The following is a 24,061-nucleotide window of genomic DNA, read 5'->3' on the forward strand; positions in this document are numbered from 1 at the left end:
CTGATCAGATGCATGCACATTTGCACAAATTTTACATATATATCCGACATTCATCAGAACACATTATGTACCAAGTCTTCATGAGATGAAGCCTAGTTTTAAAATAGCGGGGAAACCAGTGGAGATATGACTATAACAAAACAAGCTGCAGAATGAGTTAATGAGGGCAATTACTGTTGTTTAACCAAACGAACTGACTACACAACATGTAAGTTTGATCGTCACTTATCCCATTAACTGTTCATCTGTCCACTTCAAACATAGCCAGTGTTTTTCTGGGGACTCGGGGAAGTGCAGCTTAGACTTTGAAGTTTTTTGCATCAGAAGTCATTATACCTCAGCTAAAAGTAGTTTTCAGTTATACTGAGTCAAGTCAGACCGAGAGTGCAGAGTGATGGAGAGCCAACAGCCAACCAACACTTTGGTCAAAATGCGCTAAAAGTGGACTAACTAAGAGTACGAGTCTGAGAGAACATGCACAAACAGCTGCCACTGTGAATCCACAGGATCACCTATCGAAATTTTATGACTTTTATATCTTAGATCTTGTTCATCAAAAACTTTTACTGGCATCTAGCAGAACTAAATGAATGACTTGAGGCTTTTAGGAAGGGTTGAATGCACATCACTGTGGATATTTATACAGTAGACAGACTGACAGAGAGAGAGGAAACAAATACAAAAAGTATATATATATGTCCAGTATGAATTAAAGTGGTGTGGGGACTATAAGAGCATATAACAGCAATGAATCAGAGTTAACTGTTCACATAGAACTATTTAGCTATTAATGATTTAATCAATTAACATTAACTGTTAATTATACATCTGGGTGAAAGGTAAAACAGTTGCTCGCTTTCTTTTCAGTGTTTTTATTTTCCTTTTTTTCAGCTGTAGAAGTGATTTGTTAGTGAATCTAATCTGGGGGAATTTTGGAAGGCTTGTGTGTAAAGGATTTCGCAACCGCAGGGGAAATAAATTCACGACTGCTGAAAAGTTTCTTGATGTCTTTACTGCAGAAATGAAGCAGCATGAAAATCTGTAAAACAAGACAAGACTTATGGTTGTCTTGGGCGAGGAGCTCAAAAAGAGAGTGTTATTAATGCTAACTGCCAGAATAAATGATTCTCAACACTTCAACAACCCGACAGGAGATGGCTGATAGACAAGACGCACATGTGTGTCTTTCCCTTTTGATAAGCAGACTTCCCCAAAATGTCCACTGCTGGAGAAGGAGGGGGTTCCTTATAACAACCATTTATAATTAGAGCAATACGCTGTGCTTACCTCCTCACTACTTGGTTCCAAAAAAACAAAAAAAAACAAGGAAACTGGCCGATTAAGTCTATTAAACATAAATGCACTAAACTCAACAACTGCCCATTATTTTGGGTTATGCTTGCAGGGCTAGGCTTTAATGAGGCCAAATTGTTCTGTCTTTTGTAACATTGCATAATATCTAATAGCCTGACCCAATTTAGTTTTAAACATTACTTTGAAATTATGTTGTTGTTGCTAAGCAAAAAGACTTACATGCTACAAATAGCTGGTGCAAGCCAAAGCAGGTTTTTTTCCAGTGCGCGAGCATGCTGCTGGCTTAGGCAGGCTTTCCAGAGGCTATGCTTAAGCACATGCATACCAAACGAGAGAAGAGGAATAACAATCAGCACTGTATTTGTCCCCAGGAGCTTCTAACACAAAACAGGTGAGCAACAATAGCAGTTAATAACTCCAATTTACTTTTTTTATTCAAGTCCCATCACGGAGCACTGTTTAAAATACCAATTGGAAATAGTAAATCAGCCACGCAGCAAAAACCTTTTACCCCCAGAGACTAAGACACACACACAGATATCCCACCAAACAAATCAGAACAGTCCCCTTCATCCATTTAGTATGCTGCGATACTCACAATTTCTTTTCATGGTCTTTGGTGGAAAATGGCCTCCCCTCTTTTTCTCCGACACTCAAAACCCTGAGTAATTTTCTTAATCTGGGCCTGATTCCGTACATTTGCATAAAAATGTTCACTTTTGAGACTCCCCTAATAGAACATGGCTCTAATACGTAATTACTCTCCTCAATAGTGGCGGCTAATTACAAAGGTGTCAGACAAACAGGTAGCAGAGCTGAGGGGGGTCTTTGACACAGTGGCTGAGGTGCTAGTCCGCCACATGGGACAGAGCGGCTCAGTGGAAAGCAGTAAATTCATTTAGGCTGGCTTCATTAAACCCTGCTCCTTGGGCCCTGCATCATGCTCTCCCCTTTGCTCTCCCTGCTCTCATTTATGTGGCAGAGGATGTGCTGTGGGTAAGAAGAAGGCGTTCACACAAATGAGTGTAAGGCAGAGGGAATGGGGGAATGCTGTGGGGAGTAAAAGAAGGGAAGTGAGGAAAGGAAGGAAAGAAGGGAAGGAGCGCAGCTACACACGGAAAGAATAGAGCAATATAACAGAAAGTGCTGGTGGCATGGATCGAGGGAATGAGGACATGTGCTCATTTGATGATAAAAAAAAAATAAGGCATAAAGGGATGGGCATACAAAAGAATCATTTTGAATATGGCTTTTGTTTTATTCATCTGACCCAGCCTTTCAGAAGCCGCAGAGAACAGAGGAAGGCAGAGAAAATTGCAGCTTTGGTCCTCAAACAGAGGCCAAATGCCAGGTCTCCAACATGGTGAAACAAGGACAGCAGAGCCCCGCGGTCTCTTTACCATTTAGATTATACTGGCTGCTTTCTGACCCCACAGTATGGATGACTATAATAAGCCACACCCCTTGCTGCGTACCACCTGTAAGCCAAACATCACCACAAAAACCTCAACTTGTGCAAAGAAATCCCAACTGCAAAAGCCTCCACAAACACAAACCACCTACTCTACTTGCCAAAAAAACGGAATTATACACAGTATGAACTTTCTATTTCTGCGTGAACTTTTTCAGACTCACTTCAGCACCACTACCTTTCATTTGCATCACCGTGCCCCTGTTCTAACCGAGTATGTCATCTCCTTCAGTGAGACCCCATAAAGTGCTGATGGCCACGCATTTCCACGGTGGAAGTGTTACCAACCGTTTTGTTTCCCAGCCAGCGGAGCACTTCATAAGAACATTTCTGTGCGATTACGTTACGTACTTGCGCGGCCGATGCACTGATTGTGAGTGACTCAAGTCACTTTTACATGACCCACACATCCAGCAGCTGAATGAACACACACAGCTCTCTGCGGAGGAGAAACAGAGATGCTGTCTGCTGCAGAGTCAGACAGTGAGCCCTAAGGCCAAAAGTGGTTAAGCACTCATTCACAGGGAGGCATCTACAAATATGCATACAGAAACTGCCACAATGGTCTGGGCACAGACCAAAGTTTCCATGCATATGCAAAAAAAAAACCAGACAGGCATGTGGGGAGGCACTGTTTTGAAGATGGAATAACAATTCCACAGAAATAAATAAATAAGTGAGTTGGAGCAAGCGAGAAAAGTACTGTAAAAAAAATCCCATTCAAACAAACTGCCTGAAATTCATTCAGTGTGAAAAACCATAAGAAAACCCTGTTTCGATTTATCATTTTATGAGATTACATATTCCAAACATGAACTGATCCCACATATGAAAACAGAAATTTAACCTTCAGCATGGAAATAATATGGGAATTTCAAAAAACCCACATAAATCATAAGAACTAGGGAACTGGATAAAGGCATAAAAATTAGATCAACATTGCAAACAAGACAAAATAAGATCAGAGAGAAAATCAAATGAGCAAAGATCACTACAAGGCAACCATCTGTTGGAAGACGCTCAATCTACATACATTTTACATCAGCGCAAAATTAGGTATTGAATGAAATTGATATTTTGTGTTCTATTGTCCTTTCCTCTTATTTCCCAGACTGGTAAGAGGTTACATTAATCAAAAAAATGCCTCTGCTCGACAAAAGGGAGCCTATACGTTAACAAAAAATTTAATTACTGGTGAAAGGTACTGGTCAAAATGGAACCAAAAATGTTATTGTCATGGATCAGCAATTTGGTTAGCATGGATTTTAGCTGGATTTCTGTGTCGGGCTTGTGACTCATTTTGTGAGATAATAGCACTTCGAGGACTGTGTCTAATGTGGTTGAACAGCTGTGTGATGCAGGGTTTCCCCATGTAATGATTACATTTGGATGGAAGGTAAATTAAACGCTGCCAACATAAATTGCTGTTTAGAATTTAATGCAACACTATAACCCGGCACTCAAATGCGGTACTTAACATCTAATGAGCTTACAAAGCCCCAAGAATTTTTGGACCTTGAAAGATTGTCTTACATCATGGCTAAAATGTCAGAATTGCATGACTTAACTCATAAGTTAACAAAGTGTTTGATACTGATTTATTATGCATTTATTATGCTTGTCTAGTTTTGAGCGCTAGGTGACTGCACAGGTTGCCCGGTAGGTGGCAAACTGTCTCCAAACCATTGCAAACTTAGACTGATTGCAATCGCTCTAAGACAAATTGGCAGTGCTTTGCAAATAAATGACTGTCATTAGATTGCAATTAACCTGTGTGAGTCAACCTGTGACGTGCTTCTTTACAATTGGAGATTCGACTTAAATGGCTCTTAACTGGTTGTGTTCTGGTTATATTCGTATATAAAAGCAAAGCTGCGGGACACCTGTGTCACTTTGAAGTCAAACTGCCGTCCTGTAGCAACTATGTTACTATTTGTGGAGGAATAAATGTTTCAAATGAGTATTTAACGTGATTTTCTGTATATGTAGATGGCAATGGACTGGCCATTTTTGCTAATTTATTAAAGTTAATGACTATATTATCACAAACAGATAGTACGTAAGTACCAACTTGACCCGATTAAACCACAAACTGACAGCAGGCCGACTCATTTTGTTGCCATCTTAATCCGCCAAAACTGTTCTGAAGAGAGCAACTGACCACAAGTGGTCGCAGACAAGGTCACCACCTTCCAAGCAAGCATTTCAAAGACTAACTAAACGGTTTAAGTTCGTGCCTCGGTCAGCAAACACTGTTTTCAATGTCTGACTGTAGCAACACTGAGCATGTTTTGTTGTGTTCTTAGTAGTTGAGAAACAGTGATGTGGTTCTCACTTTTCAGCAACATGTTACTCGCCACTGTGACCTGTGCAAAGTCCAATCAAGGTTACTTTATTTAAAAGCATGATAAAAGTCAAAGATTACTCAAGGACCCTAACATTCAGCAGCTGTCTAGTGGCGTATCGCCAATTAAATCTCATGGCATCCAGAAATAACTTCATTTCAATTGCACCAAAGAGCCTGGAGTAGCAGGAGGACCTGGCATCATCCGCTAGGAAGATCAGACGCAAGCGCTAGAATATATTTAACTAATTTTACAGTATATATTTTAGTCAGTCAAAGGTCTGACTTTTCAGAACGTATGCAGAGAGGTGCAGGAAGCTGTTAATCTCGGATCTGTGCCTGAATACAACAGCGGCTCTCATGCTGCTGTAGTCTATAAGCTCCAGCTGCTTGCCTTCATTGTGTCTCTGCGCCGCGCCACAAATGTTTCTCCATCTCCGATACTTATCAAGGCATTGGAGTTTGACACTGCCATTACTCAAAATTAATAACCACGGCAGCATGTTTATCATAGCGCACTTTCACACCCAACCTGCCAGAAATAATCGCCTCGGTATTTGTGCACATGACAGAAAGAGAGAGAGCGAGAGAGAAGGAAAAAGACAGAAGAAGAAACACAAAAAGACAACTGAAGGGGAGCTGAAGTGTGAAAAAGAGACAGAGCAAAGAGAGTAAGAATTTGAGATGAAAGGCATAAGTGAGAGAGAAATGAAAATATGCTACATGCGTACAAGTGCTTCTGCCGTGCCTAATCCCTCTGTCTCCATTACAGCTCGTTGGTTTTACCCGCACCTTTTCTTCCCATCATGTCTGACAACAGGGCAATACTAGCTCTCCTTGTGTATTCACTCTGCTAAGCAGGACTCTGATCTCCACTGACAACCAATCTGCTTCAACATGGCAGGTCCAAGCAAATAAAAAAAGGGCCTGCCTTTTTAATTTACAAATCATGCAAATACAGCGGAGAGTCTGCCCCTGAGTTCTAGACTGACGAAAAAAATGATAACAACAAAGGAAAGAAGGTTTCTTGTTTTACATGCGTAAAAATACAGACGCAGAATGAGAGAAGCGGCAAGGACACTGAAGGCCCTTCAGCACCTCTCCTCAAATCTGGAGAGACAGGTGGTGGAAAAACAAGACAAGGACAAATGTCTGTCAGTCGTTGGTTTGGGCTCTGCTGACATTTTCCTTGGCATTTAAGAAGCTTCCAAAGGTAGAGGAAACCTATGCACGATCCAGTTGATCCAGACACTTCAAATCGCCTCTTGTTTTAGGATTTTTAGAGCTTTTCCACAGCTTCCTGATTTCTTTATGGCCGATTTCAGTAACAGGTAAGATAAGTTGGAGTAAGATGAAATCAGGGGATTTCTTCCAAAACTTCTCAACAGCCTGTTCTCCATACATGAATCTATCCTTCCATTTTCTGCCACTCATCCAAATTAGGGTTGCTGTGTAGTCAATATACCTAACATACAAGTTAGCAAATAAATAAAATTGAAATCACTGTTATTGAGCAAAAAGAAAATCATGACTTACAAAACATTTTTAATTTAAAAAAAAAGACCTTTTCTTCTACTTGCAACAGCTATGTGTATGTATATGTATGCCGAAAGAAGTATCATAAATCAAGACAAGTATTTAACCATCATTCCCACTTTCTAAAAATAGGGTTGAACAGTGCTCAACAGAAACAAACAGATAGTGGCCAAACACAACGCTCCACTATGACTTTATTTACAATTGTGGTATTTTATCATTATTTTTATTCTCAACTACCGCCTCTATAAGTGCAGGCTTGCCTCCTTTTGTTAATAAGTAACTTAAGCTGAATGTAAACATTATAGAGCACTGATCACAGACTGTATTTAAAACACGGAGATCACCATCAACACCATCACATTTCACACTGATTTCTGAACGCGTATTTTTATTATTATTATCATTGATAATATCAAAATCAAATCAAGAACAGATAAATACATCCTTTTTTACAATCCTTTTATGTACCAGACTGAAGAAATATTGGTTTTCTGGTTGATGTCGAGCATTTTAACATATTTTAACGCATCTTTAGGGATTTGGAAGCCATACTTTTGGAGTAAGCCTCAAGCAGCCACTGGAGAACTTCGCACTTCCATGCAGGCTTCATTGTCCAGCCTACTAGGTTAAATCCCTGTTCTCGTTATATGCTACATCTTCAGGTAGATGTTTTTTCCATGTATTCCCACACTGGCCTTTTACAGCATCCTTAAATGAAACTTGGAGAACTTCAACTAGCACAGGCCCTCATTTCCTTCACTGTGACCAAGCAAAGCAGAGCAGCCAATTTCCATTTAACACATCATTGATCACACTGATGTATCATGTCATCATCTGGATTGGGGAGGGTTTAACTCATTTGTGATCACTGCCAGGTGGCTGCGACGAAGGCTATTTGAAATGGGGCTTCAGTGCAAACACCCCCAAACCCTAAAAAGTTTTAAAAGAGGCGTGTTTCTGGGAGAATGGGTTTCCAATTACTTCCTGCTTTACAGGCTCCTGAAAGTCAGAGAGGGCCCCCAGTCGTCTCTTATCTAGTTTGATTTCTGCGAAAGAGGGTAAAAAATAATGTAGAACAGCCAATTTGGGCCGTGATTTGTGATGCTCAGAAGTGACGGAGATGTGCTGAGAATGTTGGCCTCGAGTAACAAAGCGAAGAAGGAATGGATGAATATTGATTCCCCTGTTTAAATGAAGCTGGCAGAAAGACTGAGATGAATAAAGGGAAAGAAATGGAGGGAAAGAACGCCCAGGCTTTTGGGAAATGCCCAACTTCCAACAATACAGATCTCATAAAATAAATGACTCACTTACTCCACGCATCTGCTTTCAGCAAAGACTACAGGCCAGCTGACCAGAGCTTGCTCACATGCACACACAAAAGCAGACGGACACAGCCGGGGTTGCACATAAATCTGAATGTCAACACAGGCCTTGTGTCCAGTTAATGTTAGCTGAACACTGGATGACTCTACTTTTTTTTGTTACCAGAACCACTGAAAACTCTGTACCACAAACGTCACTACAACACACTGCCACTCGCACACACACAGAAAGTCCTAAAGCGTGACATCATGTAGATCTTTTTTAATCTCATCTTTCATGTCATCATGCCTTAGCAGAAAAACTGCACTATGATAAAAGCCATATTTACAAACACAAAAACACTATACTATAAAAATCACGACAGCAGGAAAGAAAGATTTCAGATAAAAAAGAATCTCCGCACACAGACACAAACAACAACACACAGTGGTAACAAAAAAAATAAAAGAAATCACAAATTCACCACGCACCAAGCACCAGAGAATAAAGAAAAACCGTTTAACTTTGACACTGTTCTCAACTTGGATCTAAAAAGTGAGCGCTGCCATTTGCTCTGCCATTCGGCTTTGATCATGACTCGCTCCCCATTTTCAAACGCTGTGACATTTGAAAAACACAATCCCACTTTGTTCTCCTATCATCGCTGGAAGAGGATACAGAGAAATAATAGGGCCAACACTGCCCACCTGCAGAACATCACATCCTCTCTCCCCAAGAAATGACAGTGACCAAAAAATAGGCGTCCCACTGTCGCAATCTGCCCATCGGACTGTGACGATGGGAAGTCTATATTTGGTCATCATATCTCGCATTTGTACACGGGGAGGCAGTTTTTCCGCTATTATTGAGGACAATGGTGGAAGCAAGATGACACGGGGGTTTTTTCATATATTTTTTTTATATTTCTTAAGACGAAAAACAAGAAAAAGAGGAAACGAGGAGGAGAAGAAAAGGGGGGGGGGGAAAAGACTGGAGTGTTTTACCTCCTACTGAGCTCCATCTCCCCAATGGCCTCTTGTTGGGGGCAAATTGAGCCTGGAAATAAGGGGTCATTTCCTCTGCCTGTTTACCTGTGCACAGCACACTGTCATCAGTTTGAACCACACACACAGGCACAAGCTGACCTAGCTGTACCCTCGGAGCACTTACGTCAGAGAGGGTTAAGACAGTTTGGTCTTCACTGTGACAACAAGTCAGAAACCTGTGTGTGGAAGTATGTATTGGCTTCTCCAACAGCAGTAACCCAGATGGCCTGATGACCTTGGGACTGGCAGTCTGTCTGCAGCTGTAAGATATCATAAAGCCACAGTCTAGTCTCTGATTTCCTGCCAGGCTTGTTTGCTGAGAGTGTGTGTCCATCTTGTCCATCTATCTACCTGCTATCTAATTCATACTCTAGTTACTGATTAAAGTTCTTATTGAGTCACAGCGCTAATTTTAGTCACAACACAGGAAATAAAATTTCTGTCACATTTGAATATTAAGGCTTTGGTAATATATAAAAAAGGAAAATCTGTTGCTGAGCAGAAATTTAGGCATTTTAAAAAAAAAAATTCTTAATCAAAGCAAAGCAGCAAGATTCTTAATTCTGCCTGAAAATGGCTCACAACATTTTACTCACTTACTTACTTCTCTTCTAACACTCAGCTACATCACGAGATTCGTAAAGACTCATGCATAAAACAGCAAAGGGAATAAGAGGTGAGGAAGCAGAGCAGCGTCAAGGCAGCAAGCATGTAGGATTCCTACGCCACTAATGGCCCACCTCAGCCTGTCACTCCCCACCATCTCTGCTTCATTCATAAGTCAACAGCACACCTACTGTATGCTGCCACACACACATACAGAACAACCTAGTTTTATCTCCCACACAGACTGCCAAACACACGCACACACACACCATTTTAAATTCCAATATTCCCACAGGTGATTCAGACAAATCCGGTCAAGCACACACACACACACACACACACACACACACACACACACACACACACACACACACACACACACACACACACACACACACACACACACACACACACACACACACACACACACACACACCATTTTAAATTCCAATATTCCCACAGGTGATTCAGACAAATCCAGTCAAGCACACACACACACACACACACACACACACACACCTTCAGTCCTTCAGCCTCTGGACCAATGCAGTAAATATCAATATGCAATCATTGCAGTTTTGAATCGCTTGAGGCTGAACCTCTGTGTGCACAAATGTGCGTTTGAAAAGGAAAAAAAGTTGGTAGCACAATGCGCTCCTATAAGGATCCCACCAAATTCCACGATTTTCAATCGATGAAGGTAGCTAAGTATTACCATAACTTTCCTACCACACGTCTGCTGTAAACTCAATAATTCAAGAGCGATTTCACACGTGCACATACACACACATGCGCACGCATGCTCGCCAGCCTCCATTGTTGCTACGCATCGTGGTGCATTCAATATTGTGCTCACACTCCTAAGACAGAGTGGGAGTACAGTCTGCAGAGAACCCTTGTAGATCAATAGATTAAAATAGAAACGTATGAATAAAACACAAGCTAATAAATAAAAAAGGAGATGGTTTACTCTTGTTGTCACATACAGTACAAGCCCTGTCTCACATTTGAGTGGGGGAAAAAAAGAAATGGGGAAAGAAAAGGATGAGAGCAGGAAATAGCAAGAAATAAAAAAGGAAAAGTTTTTGTTGCTCTTTTAACTTGTTTTTAATTCGCAAGTCATTCATTTCCTATGTGTGCATAGTTGTACAAGTATGCACACATAACTGAATGAATGCACAAGAAAAAGGAAAAAGTGATCTCATAAAACTAATAAGTCAATAAAACCCTCCAAATTTACTGCTTATCGAATGCGTAATCGCAATTTTTCTTATGATTCCAGACATGACATTTACTTTCCTTTTATGACAAAAAGCCAAATCCCCATAAAAAGACCGCATTTTTTAAATCATTTTTTTTAAGGCCCTAATAAGCCATTAGTCAAATAATTTAGTGGGAGGGGGCAGAGCAACTGAACCTTTTTTGTTGGACTTTTTATGTGAGTATTGGCACAAATTGGACGTTTGACACCACTTTTGGATAATAAATCCATTTTTGAACTCATTAACTGCAACAAAATTTCTGCTCCTATTTTTTCCCCACCCAAAGTTTGTGTTGCAAACTTGGCCGTCAGCATGCACCGAGATGGTCCATGCTGACTCAGAAAGCACATTAAAGACATACCTGTCGTTGATGCTCCAGTTCAGGCAAAGGTTGAGAGAGCTGAGGTTGCGACATTTCCTCACCACTTCCATCACCGTCTCGTTGTTGAGCTCCGAGATGTGTCGCAGATCCAGGACGCTCAAGTTACGCAGCTGCAAGAGGCAACACACAAAACCGTTTTCAGGATTTGGAAAAATGATGCTGAACAAAGCAGACGGGGAGCTGATCAGAGCAGACAAAGAGCAAAATATTTCAATCCAACTTCCAAAAAGTCAGAAAGAAATTCCTAAAGAAAAGCATGTGCGATATGCAAGCTGTGCTAAATTACATACACGGTTTTGTTATATTCCAAAGAAATGAAGAAGTTGTATCTCTATATACTGAGTAAACTTGTATTTTGCCACGTAATCCAAAAAAAAAAGAAAAGGAAAAACTGGGAAAAAACACCCAGCAGGAACACAAAACAAAATCTAACCAGGCAGATAAATGCTATGAAATTGCTTGTGGTTACTGTTTACAATTCTGTGCCGTATGCCTGGTGTGAGGGGGTTTTGAGCCAATATGAGCATTCACTTTCCTTCTTCCTTTTATCTCTCCGACTTTCAATAATCCCACTTTCCGATCTGAATACCTTATAAGAGGGGGTTTAGATTAATCCTCCAAGCAAAATCTTTACTTCCTCACACCCTCTTACAAACCCAAATTGAAATACTATTCAACAAGCGTGCCTGCACGTTGAAATTACCAAAGGCTTTTCCAGGTGTACTTTCTCTCATACATACCCAAATGTGTTTAAGGCACAGGTGCACATGTACACACTCAAACTCATGCACACATCGGGGATGCAAGATAACAGAGGTATGATGTTCCAACCAGCCGCCAGGGAGGCGTAGAGGTAAATGTCACGGCCGAGGCTAAAGAGAAAACAAGCTTACACTTGCCGTTAAGATCAGTGAGCCCTATTGTCGGCTCCATAGGCATGACATATACCTACCAGCATGAAGCGGGGGAATGGATAACCACGGCTCGCTGCATGAAGTAAGCACACATGTAAACGCTCTCCCCTTTCCCCACATACCGAGAATCAGACGTGCACACTGAGTGCAAACAAACACGCTAAGGATGCTGCGCAGCGCTGAAAGTAATAAAGGAGGCTTTCAAAACCTTTACTTCTGTCGAACCGCTCCGTTTCTCTGTTCTTCTGTAGCCTCTGGCTTTTCTGTCACTTCTCAGAGAAAATTGGATCCACACCTCTTGTGATAAAAAGATCTGCTTAGGCATGAAATAAACATGAAACGATTTTTTTTCCCCCCATCATATCCTCACCTATGAAAATATGCTTAGATATACAAATGAAATAAACATTAGACGGCTTGTGTGTGCAAAGGTAGGTCAAGAATGTGGCAGTAACCATCAGGGACAGCTGAACTGACATGATAAACAACAGTAAGTAATGAAAGGGGGAAAACCCCAAACTATGTGGTTTATCATAGATGTTCACAAAGACAGCACACAGAAACACACAAACCCACATTTACACAAAAACTGTCATGTGCCCCTGTGGCCGGCGTTGGATCGAAGTGCTAAATTATTCATTCAGGATGGCGCTGATCGGGGCCAGTGTGTGTTCGCTTGCGTATGTCCATCTGTCTTGTCTGTGTGTCTCTACTTGGTTTACTCATGTGGGAACACAAATCTGCTCAGCATACTTCGAACCTTGATGTAGGGCTAAGTGACCAACACCCCAAATATTCACCACAACAGACACACACTCACACAAAATCATTACCATCCACAGCAGACGCTTTTACTCACACACAGACAGCTATTTGCATTCAGTATGTATGACTAATAAGCTTGAAGTAAATTTTAAAAGCCCCAGCATCAAAAGCAGTATTTGTTCTCCAAATCTTCAAAACTGCTTATGTCTGCTAAATGTAATTTTTTTTACTACGACCAATAGAAACAGTTTCATTGATGTGGACAACCAATGAGAAATCAGGCCAACCAGTGTGAGTTTTGATTGGCTGAGTGTGTAGCTAGGTTGCAGAAATACTAAAAACTTAGCAGAAATCTTCCTGAGAAGGAAGAGACAGAGTCACGGTTGAGACTTTGTTTATCCAAGCGTGAGAATAAATTCCACACTTTAGCAGACATCTGCCAAAAGAAAAACATCCATTAAATAAAAAGTCTCACAAAAAAAAAACAACAAGGCTACAGTGCGAGTGTTTGCTTCTGCACTGCTGATAGATATAATCTGATTTAGACGTGAAAGGCTTTAATACTCCCAGCGTATTTAATAACGTCCTCTCATATTATAGCTTGTTTTACACCCAAGTATTTGTGTGAATCAAAAAAAAAGGGAGAACAAATAAATAAATGGAGAAAAAGGGCAAGGAGAAAGCATGCGAGTTATAGAGCGAGATGAGAAAGAAAACAAGTTTCAAACTCACACCGGGGCAAAAGAGACCGAAACAGAGAAAAACACACAGAGAGAAAACTAGTGAGAGACAGAGAGAGAGGCGCAGAGCAAGAGAATACAGAGCAGGGATTTGGTGAGTGTTTCGGCAGGTTTTTCTCCTCGTTGGCTGAGGTCTGTAACTAGGCAGAGTCTGACTCGTCTCCTCTGAGTTGGCAGCAACACCTGGATAATTATTCATGCCGTTCATAAAAAAACAGGGAAAACCTACAAAATCCAGCTGCTCTGAGGCCAGCGTGTCGCTCCCGCCCCGCAAACACATGCATGGTGCAGGAATTTATGTGCACAGCAATTATAGGAATAATATATGAACCCATGTTTACATGGACAGAATTCAGTGGTGCAAAGCATCTAAGGAGAGTCATATGAAACACTGTAATAAACTACAATTTCGAAGAACTTATAGCTCACATTGAATAAATTTTACTTCCATCTAATTTACTTTAGACTCAACTGTTTTCATTTAAAGGTTCAGAGTGAGTTTTTACAAATGTATCAAAAACATTGTATTGGCATAGATTAGGGAGCCCAATTAAAAAATATATGAAACCATTAGAGCACTACAGTGTATTGTTGGCATGATACTTAAATAATACTGCTCCCATAACTGAATGCTATAACACGCTCCAATCATGTATAATGAACAGTTTTATTTTTGCCTATTTAAGAATTATTTTTGCAAACCTTTATGGACTTTTGCTTAAACAAATACAATATATTATATTATATTACAATACAATATTGTAATATCACTGTATTGTATCGCCCTTCTGCTATGAATCTCAGTTATTTCACTTACTGAGATTTCTTTTTCTATTTTATTGAGCCAGTTTAGGTGCTTTATTTTACTTTATTTTCTATAGACTGTTTTCTTTTGTCATTTCTGCCCTTATAATACAAGAATTTCCCATTTTTCTCTGTCTGTTAATCACTGTCTGAATACTTATTTCACCGATAAATAACTGCACGACAAACGTTACAATATAATTATTTATATCTACAGCAATATTAAAGATATAGTTATGAAAGAATTACTGTAATCATAAGTAGTTAAATACATATTGGAAACGACGAGATATTTTAAACTTCAATACCAATGAATATATTTTTCTAAAGTCGTAAAAATCAAACTTCAATTTCATTATTTCCTACAAAGCAGAAACAACACTGAAAACGTAAAATGTGACAAATCTGAAAATCACAACAAAGGATGTGAATCTCAATTTAATGAGATTCCGGCGCCAAATCAATTCATGTATTGCTCAAACTCATCCATCCAAAAAAAAAAGAAAAGCAAAGACAAATGGCAAAAGCTGAAAGCTGTTCTGGTCTGAGACGAAGGTGCAGCAACATGTTTTTATAAAAAGAGGTTGTTTAATTCACTCCACATGACCAGTTGAGATCGCCACGCTACAAGCCGTTTGGCTTTTGCCTGCTCTAATTAGAAGCTTTTGTCCCAAAAAAAGAAAGAAAAGAAAATGAAAAGCCTCAGTCAGAGGTCAAATACAAAATATCACGTTAAATGGGGGGGGGGGTTTCGTGCCAGACTACGGAGCTATAACTACCTGTGCCATTACTACATATATTTACACAAGGCTGACGATGCCAAGCAGGAAGTTGAGGCCTGGTAGACCCCGTACAGAGGATATGATGTCATGGTTTGAGTGCTGGCACAAAAACAGCATGAGTTCATGGCTGTAGTTGTCCATCAACCTCAGTATCCCAGTTGACATGAAGTGGGATGACATTTAAAAAGCACAGACAGAGTGAGCATTGTTTTAGTCATAAATACCGAACATGTTCGATTTGGAAAATATGAGCTGCTGCTGTTTCATTACTGTAGTAAATTTTTAACCACATCAAGATTTACTATGTGAATTTGGTCAGTTAAAACAGGTCTCAATGTACCAAAGAAAAAACAGCCCATGCTTGCAAGAACTGTTTTCTTTGTTTTTGTTTTTTTAAGTAAAACTATCAGCATTTAAATTGCAAGACCGCCAAACATGAATAGAGACGAGTCGAAATCGCCTAGACAAAGTTTAGCCAGTCACTTTCAAGTGTATTCAAAGTCCTGAGCAAGAAGTCAAAGTCACAAGGTGTTGCTGAGGTGTCTGCTCGGCTGTCCGCATGTGTTTGGGACTGTGCGAGACAGGCTGAAGCAGGGGCAAAAAGGTGGGACGAATGGCAGCGGTGTCACTAGGTGAATACGAGTGCGCACTCATGCATGCACGCGCCGTCTTTGTCGGCTTTTTTTCCTCCATATCGGAACATCCCAGACAGTTCAGTCAGACAGAAGAAAGCTGTGTCGAGACAATCCCTCTGCGGTAAGCCTAAATCATGGCCCAGCCCCCCCAATCTCCCAGACACACACTCTGAAAGACACACACACGCATTTAATAGCATACAGACCTGAGCAGACAGAATGATATGAATATTTGAAAAAGGACTGAGGCAACAAAAAAGAAAAATGGTACAGGCCATGGATCTGATATCACAAATACATTGTCTGCATCAGCCATGGACCAGTGAGCTGATCCCTGTGTGTGTGTGTGTGTGTGTGTGTGTGTGTGTGTGTGTGTGTGTGTGTGTGTGTGTGTGTGTGTGTGTGTGTGTGGTTAACTCTGCTCTTTATCTGTCGCGTGCCAATCTACTGTCTATCACTTCTTTTCCCTCTCCTACCCCCCTTTTCACTTTCTGTTTCTCCCTTTCAGTCACTAATCCTGCATGTGTTGGTCTTGATAACAAACTCAGTGGTGAGGAAAAAGCTCAAGGAGATAGAGACGGTTGGTTTTTCCTGCCAAATGGCCATATAGACACGCGCGCATGCACGCACACACAAACCGAAGTGACAGCACTGGTTGGCAGTCACGGCACAGTGACACTAGTTAGGCCAATAATGAGACATGATATCCCTCCCTCCAGAGGTCAAAAACCTCTCTATCTCTGTCTGTCTCTGAGTTAAAAGTCTTACAGCCAAATGAATTATTCTTCAATTACTCTTGCAAGAGACGCACATCATCCTTAGGCTCTTCTCTCCTCATTATATTCATAAATCCCCCAATCTCCTCCATACAGCAGTCAAGAAAATTATTATTACAATTTTTCGACTCATTCTGCGACCCCCACAACCCTATTACCTTTTTTCCATCCAAATCCCCTCTGCTGCTTCTTTCCCCTTTATCCTCTCTACCACCCCTGAGACACAACACAGATGTGCGAGTACACAGTGACGCGCACATATGTACACATAAATGTGAACACAAACACACTTACTTCTTGGTTTGTATTGGGGGTTATCAGTTTGACACAGGGCACTCTGATTATGTATTTTCTGTGCTCCAGTGAGGGGGGCGATAAGAGGCCGGCAGACACCACTTTTTTCGATGTGGGGTGAGAGCGGCGGAGTGGAGGGCTCCCAGGTGGCAGTGGGTGAAGACTTGTATCTTAACCTTTGTGATTTTTTTTTTATATTCTGCTTGTGGGAACTAACAGAAAAAATTTAATTAAAAGAAATCAATAATTTCTTACTTCTTTCTCCCACTCTTTCTTTTTTCATTCATTCATATGCTGTAAGCCAAATTTGAAGTCAAGATGTAGCGAGTGCAAACCACTCCACTGAGCCACCACGATGGATAGAACATATGATGCTGGTTATGAAATTAAATAGCTTCCCTGTCATAAACCAGACTGTTTTATTTGCTCATAAACACACAGAGAGAATGAGGTATTACCCACGGTCCAATTCTGTCAAATTTAGAGAGCATTCCTCAAAGGTCCTAACTTTTTCTCAGGAAGAACAACAAAAACCACTGGAGCAGCACGGCTGAATTAATCTACAAGGCCCCAAATTAAGACCAGAAACATCCAAGTTCTGCACATCAGAGGAAGACAACACATAGTTATTACAGTCTCCAAATATACCCCTTTTCATGTCTGACACATTCTTCAACAGTCTCTCCATTTGTTATGTGTTTGGCCTCATCTCCCTCTGCCTTGGGCAGGAACTTTCACACAAACACACACACACACACACACAAAGGCATTTTGAGGCCCACGGTGTCTTAGGGCAGCGATAGGCTGATGTATGAGGAGGAGCATTGTGAGTAGGCATGACAAGCAAAGGGAAGCCATCAGTGGGACATCTAAGGCCCGGGGAATGAAGGCTCTCTGGCACCCAGAGCTGCTCTCAAACACTGGCTCTCTGATAGAGCCGACCTTGGACTTAATCACTACCAGAAGAAAAGAGCACCACTTGACAGGAAGATGGAGAGACAGAGGGAGGGTGTGTGTGTGTGTGTGTGTGTGTGTGTGTGTGTGTGAGCGAGAAAGACAAAAACACATACCGCATGAGTAAAAGACAAAGAGATACATACTGAGTGACAAAGACTAAAGCCAGATAGAGATTGGAGAGAGAAAGAGACATAAACAGGTAACGGCACTGTTTAAAGAGTTTTATAATGACTCTGCTGGTGCAGGTAACAGCAAAGTGCATCAGAGACTGCCAGAGAGGAAAAGAGACAGCACAGAAAACACAGCATGCATCCCCATCTCAGATACACGCAAATCTATCTTCTCAACGATACGCACAGACACACAATCGCATCTGCAGAGCGAACCTTCCACCCTTTTACACCTACAACCACAGACGCACACACTAAACCTATTGTGCTTCCACCTCTGCAGCTTCTCGCAGACTTCACTAAACCCTCTGAAACCGAATTAGGAAAATGATTAATTCCAAGCAGATCTACACAGACGAACGCATATACATAAAGTTCTCAAATTAGCTGCCGAGAGGGAGAGCGCCGAATCGCTGAAAGCTTGGGGACACCCACAAAGCCTCCACCCCAAGATGTTTTGTATCCATTATACAGCCTTGGGATGTGACAAGCCTCATCAATAAAACTTTTATTAATGTCAAGAGCTTCGAGCCAACTTTGAGCTTTAATCTAAAAGCAGCCGTAAAGACATTTTTACAGTATATCCCTGGCACAGTAAAACACTAAGCCACATTAGACACACGTTTACTCTTAAAATCATCAGTTTTTGTTCTCACGTTTGAAACAGCATATAATGTTTAATTTACAGCCAGTAAGGAAAAGTGTTACTTGTTTTTCCATTAGAAAGCTCTACGCTCACAGCCAGCAGAGATCTTGATTTTGCCTTTTAGTTATTAACAAGATGATGATTTATCAAACAGCGCCTCGCTACAAATATCGAGTTGTGTTGCACATCAGCGCGGATCAGCACAGCTCCTGTGATACTGAAACACGGCAAAACCATCAGAGGAGCGTAAATGCTACAGCTTTACAGTTACTCTACAGACCATCTGCATCGAACTTATCGCCGCGGGTGGCCTATTTCTACCATCGGCTCACTTGATTTAGAAAATATGATTTCAATTGATTTTCTCATACATTAATTTCTGAAATGTCGGTATAAAAAGGCTATCAATCTGAAATGAGTGTGTCATAAGAGAGAAGTTAATAAAAGTAATGGATTTCTTTTCTTTCTTTTTTTTCCTGCACATAGCTGAGTAGCAAGTGAGGAGGATAGGAAGATTATCAGCAAGAGGGAGAGAAAGAGAGAGCGATCGAGGGAGGAAGAAAGTGGGAGGGAGTGCGCAATAATCGAACAAGAGAGCAGCGCTACAGTCCTGGAATGGCATGCGGGTCCACGGAGTCATCAGAAATGCAACGATTCTAAAAGAGAGAATATGATTTTCAGTCGACAGTGGCTGGGACCGAGTGGGAATCAATGAGAGGAGGAATCAACTGCTAAATGAGATAATTACTGTCAGAGATTATGATGGAGAGAGGAAGAGACAGCAAAACGGAGGCTACGAGAAAAGAAACAGAAAGAGATGAATCAAACCAAATGAATAAAATGTTATCTCTGAAACATTTCCAGCCTGCCATATTTCAGAATTTAAGATCATTCCAGCGCTTAAATAGCAACTCCCTTCGAGAAAAAGCGAGTTATTTTTGATTTAATTGTGAGCAACAAGAACGAGCGCCATTACATTTTGAATAAGGAATGAAGAAGCGCTCTCAATCAAATATAGTTACGGTATAGTTCGAATTTGAGCGCTTGGAATCATTTAGTAATAACATACTGACCAAGCTGTTTGGTTTTTTTACATTAACATCAAGCATAAATCCCAGAAAATTGATTCAGTGGGAGAAACATTTCCTCACTCCATCCGAGTCTTCTTCAGTCTCATATAGCTCAATTACAGCATAAAGTTTCTTATCAATTAAAGAGTGGGGTTTGGTTAAACTATTTTGCTGTTATTGTTACAATAATGCAACATATTCTTTATTTATATATTTTTTTGTGTGTGTACGTGGGTTACATCGCATAATGAGAGACGTGATGAGGCTGAAAGCGTTTTTTTGTACTTCGAAGACAAAAGTAAACAAAAGTTTTACCACAAAGTCCACTCCATAGCTTCTCCGGAGGTACTGTACGTTTACCAGTAGAGTTGCGAACCACTGCCAATAACACAACTACCAGACAATTTTAAGCCAAAAGTGTCTGTGAAATTTTAACATGTGCAGTTGATGTCGACTGGGCGACCACACGATCAAAACAAGCTACTGTGAATCTGGTTTTTGTTTTTGTCCTTCCAGGACTTTTAGCCTCGCCTTGTGTGACAAATCTGCATCTTTCAAAAAAAATATATATATGAACATTATCAGAATTATGAACTTGTTCACCTGAACTCCTAAAACTTCACCTTGGTTAATACTGTAATAAATAATAATGAGGTGTGCTAGACTGTGTGCGTGCGTGAGGGCGGAGGTGTATGTACGCGTCCACCTCCATGTATGCTAATGCTGTTATGACTGGCTGGCTTCATTACTGTCTGTCTACAACACCATGGCCAAGGTCAGCAGAGGCTGCAGAGATGATAGGGGGCCAAAAGCATGAGCACAAATTAATCTGCTGTTTAATCTAATAATGCAGCGTGGCATCGGGTGCCTCAGTCCTATTAACACAACTGTAATTGCATTTGAGGAGGAATGGGAGCACACAGGTCCACAGAGGTACGCGCACACTCAAGTGTACACCGGAGTACATCGAACGCAAATGGAATTGTATTACACGAGCATGCGTGGACGTGGACATGACATGCACATCTGCACGTGGGTGCACAAACGTCCTATGTGGGTGTTAGGCTGGGGGAAAAGAAATAAATGAGAGGAAAAATAAGGTGCAGTGTTTTTCTGGTGAATTCAATTCAGGCAATCACCGTGTGTGGGTGCATGTGTGTCCATGTTTATATGGCATGGAACGCCTTTAAGCACGGAGCCCTGCTCATTAGCATGGTAATATCCAAACAGCAGGGTGTAGTCAGAACAGCAGTGTATTATTAGGATTCATCTCATTAGGCTTTCATGAGATTTAAAAGTTAACGAGAAATAACTTCAAAACTAAGTCTGAGATAAAATACACACCGGCATACAGAGTTTACTCTCCAAAAGTTAAACTTCCCCCCTGGTGACAATGCATGGCCTGTGGCAATGCACAGAGCTGACCTGTAGTAACAGGATTAGACAAAAATGTTGGTCACGCCAGAACTTGTGGTGACATTTACTGCTACAAGTAATTACTGTGAAAAAGAGAAATTAGTCTTCTTTAAAGTGGCTCAACGGGATGCACTTTTACTTTACTGTAAGTAAACACACTGATGGAGCTCAGAAGATTGGGCCTTCACTGAGGACTCAAGGTAAACTACAGCAATGCAAGTAAAGAATAGCTGTCATACTCACCGCAGTCAGATGGATGACTCCCTGAGAGGTCACGGGGCATCCCATGAAGCCGACAAACTGCAGCTCGGGACAATGTTCTGCTACTGCCCGCACAGACTGATCAGTGACCTGGAAAACAGAAGAGCAGAGAAGGATTCATTCAACATGTTTCATTCATTCAGACTTTGAGAGTCAACATGTTAAAATCAGAGTGAAAAACATCAGGATTCCCATTTTTCTGTCTTGTGCAGATTGCTGTTAAAGATGACCTTGCCAGCTTAATAAATAAATAACGAATAAAAAAATCTATTAAGAGTGCCTTTCAACAGTAGCGTGTACAGACTGGTGCTGTCAGATTTGAGCCAAAATGTCTGCTCTCTTATTCCAACAGGCTTTGTGTTGATCAACAGAAGAGAAAAGGAGAATCAGAGGGGAGAAAAGGATAAACCGTTCCCCATCATTCACCCAGCTGTCTACTAACCGCTCATAATGGATCTTAGATCAATAGGGAAGCAGAACATTTCCACCAGCTTCCACTGTAGTCATCAATATGGGCATTTATAGCACCTTCACCTCCTTCACTACACTCAACACCGCAACAATATGTGGAAGATTGTTTGTCCTCTCTGTCGGCTTCCTCGGCGCTTCCTCAAATTCTTCATCAATCACAAAGACAAAATAAGAGGAGAAAAAGGAGAGAGAACTGACAGCACTGATTAACTGAGAAAACAAAGCAAACAAACAACAAAGAACATTAGAGAGAAATAATCATGCTTTCTAGACGTCTCTGTCAAAATCATCCACATTTACTTTTGAGATTCCCCAAAAGCAAGTCAGGAAAAGTAAATCGGAATATGGTCAAAAAGCCCATAAAATAGGAATGGATGCATCCAGACACCAACATTTCCTTATCAGATTCAGCGCACTGAGACTAAAATATATCTGATATGTTTCAAAGGAAATAAACAGCTCCATATTTTTATTCTAAATTACTAGAAGTCTGGAAGAAGCACTCATGCCTAAAAAACACTGAAAGGCAGGATAGTTTAAGAATACTCAAAGGGACACATAGAAGACTACTGCAAACTACTTCACTGCAGCATCATCAGTCAGTAAGATTTTTCCACAGTTTTCACTGTACTCCTGCACAGTACTGCATGTCCTCTATGGCCAAACCTCTTGTCAGTGTAGAACTGTGATCAGACATCTAATACTAGCAACCTATTCCCATAGTGTCACGTCTGAGGCTGATCAAACTACTTATTTGTAATTCTTTACTGAACATTCTATATACTTGTAGACTCCTCATTTCCTTGATGCTGTCCTACATTCAAACCCTTACACCGCTCTCTCTCTTTCTTCTTCCCTGCCCCGCTCCCCCTCACAAGGCTGCTTTAAAGGTTACTGAGTCGAGGTAGAGTAAGATGGAAAACTCAAGGGGGTAAAGAAATCACAAAAAGAAAGAACAAGGTGTCCATTTATCTTTCACCAAGTCAAGTTATCTGGGCAAAACACCTTGTATGAAGCTAAAAGCTTTGTCTTTCACCTTATCAGTATGGAGCTAAAGTGCCTTTAAAGTGTAAAATAGTTCCTAAAGAAGTGTGACTGAAAATGTAAGAATAGCTTTTAAGGTTATAATCCAGCAACTAAAAAGATGATCCAGGAGCAGACCTCTGAGCATCTAATTTTACCAGGTAAAAACAAAAGCTGGCGTTTGAAAATTACACTTTTTACCATATTTAACTGTGCTCTGTGGGTGGTAGTTGTCTCTACTTTCATTAGGTTTTAAATCAGGACTCAGAAATAGTTTGCGGAATAAACAGCAAACTTTTTTTAAAATGTAGTGCGCGTATCAAGCTGAAATTTGTCCTGTACTTTGAATCGAATACCTGCAAAGGTAATATTAACCATTTGAACTTTCTATTTTTGCACATAGCAAAACATTCTGAAAATGACAAATATTCTCACAGACCTGCTAGTGTGGCTGTAGATTACATTCTTATTGATCAACCCGCATGCAGAGTTATATCTATATTTAATGTTGCACGTCGACAGGAGGATTTTCTACACTACAGAACGCAAGGATATCAGAATCAGAATCTTCCTCTGTATTACTGCTATAATCCGCTATAAAGTCATATTGTGATGTCAATGACACAAACTTGTGTCAACACCTGAGGCAAAAAACCCCAAAACAAAACCTAAAAACAATATATGTATATTGCCAACACAAATCCATAACGTTCAGCTCATTTTGACAACAGTTTGACGTGTGAAGAGCTCTAGTCCACATCCCTTTACGGAGGGAATTTCCTTTCACAAGGATCAACCACACACACCTTGGCTCATCTGACTACTCACATAATCAATAATGAGTCGACAAACGGAATTGCCTCCAAGAGAGCGAAACCACTAGGGGTTAAATCCCAGTTGTTTTAGACCTGAAAAAAACCTCTTGAATAAGACGTGAAACATCTTCACAATCCCAAAAAAAGAAGTCCCATTCCTGCCTTCGTTTCAAACGCCTAACACTTGTATGACTTGGGTAATTTAGAACCTACACAGTCACCTTCTTAAGAAGCCTTAAACATTACGCCCTGT

At 40.7% G+C, this 24,061-nt stretch overlaps 1 protein-coding gene across 1 annotated transcript in view; it reads right to left on the minus strand.

The window, feature by feature from the left end:
* Positions 1–24,061, minus strand: part of fbxl17 (F-box and leucine-rich repeat protein 17) — a 225,130-nt gene that overhangs the window by 128,866 nt on the left and 72,203 nt on the right. Inside the window, exons 7-8 of the mRNA XM_085475747.1 lie at positions 21,482–21,589; positions 11,249–11,379 (exon numbers count right to left, since the gene is read on the minus strand). Coding sequence (XP_085331873.1) covers positions 11,249–11,379; positions 21,482–21,589 — 239 coding nt within the window. The remainder of the gene's footprint in view (positions 1–11,248; positions 11,380–21,481; positions 21,590–24,061) is intronic.

The sequence above is a fragment of the Copadichromis virginalis genome, linkage group LG12 (genome assembly GCF_057382275.1).
Source record: "Copadichromis virginalis isolate Kocher_CV1m ecotype Utaka linkage group LG12, C_Virginalis_male_GT1.1, whole genome shotgun sequence".
In the NCBI taxonomy this organism is placed as follows: Eukaryota; Metazoa; Chordata; class Actinopteri; order Cichliformes; family Cichlidae; genus Copadichromis; species Copadichromis virginalis.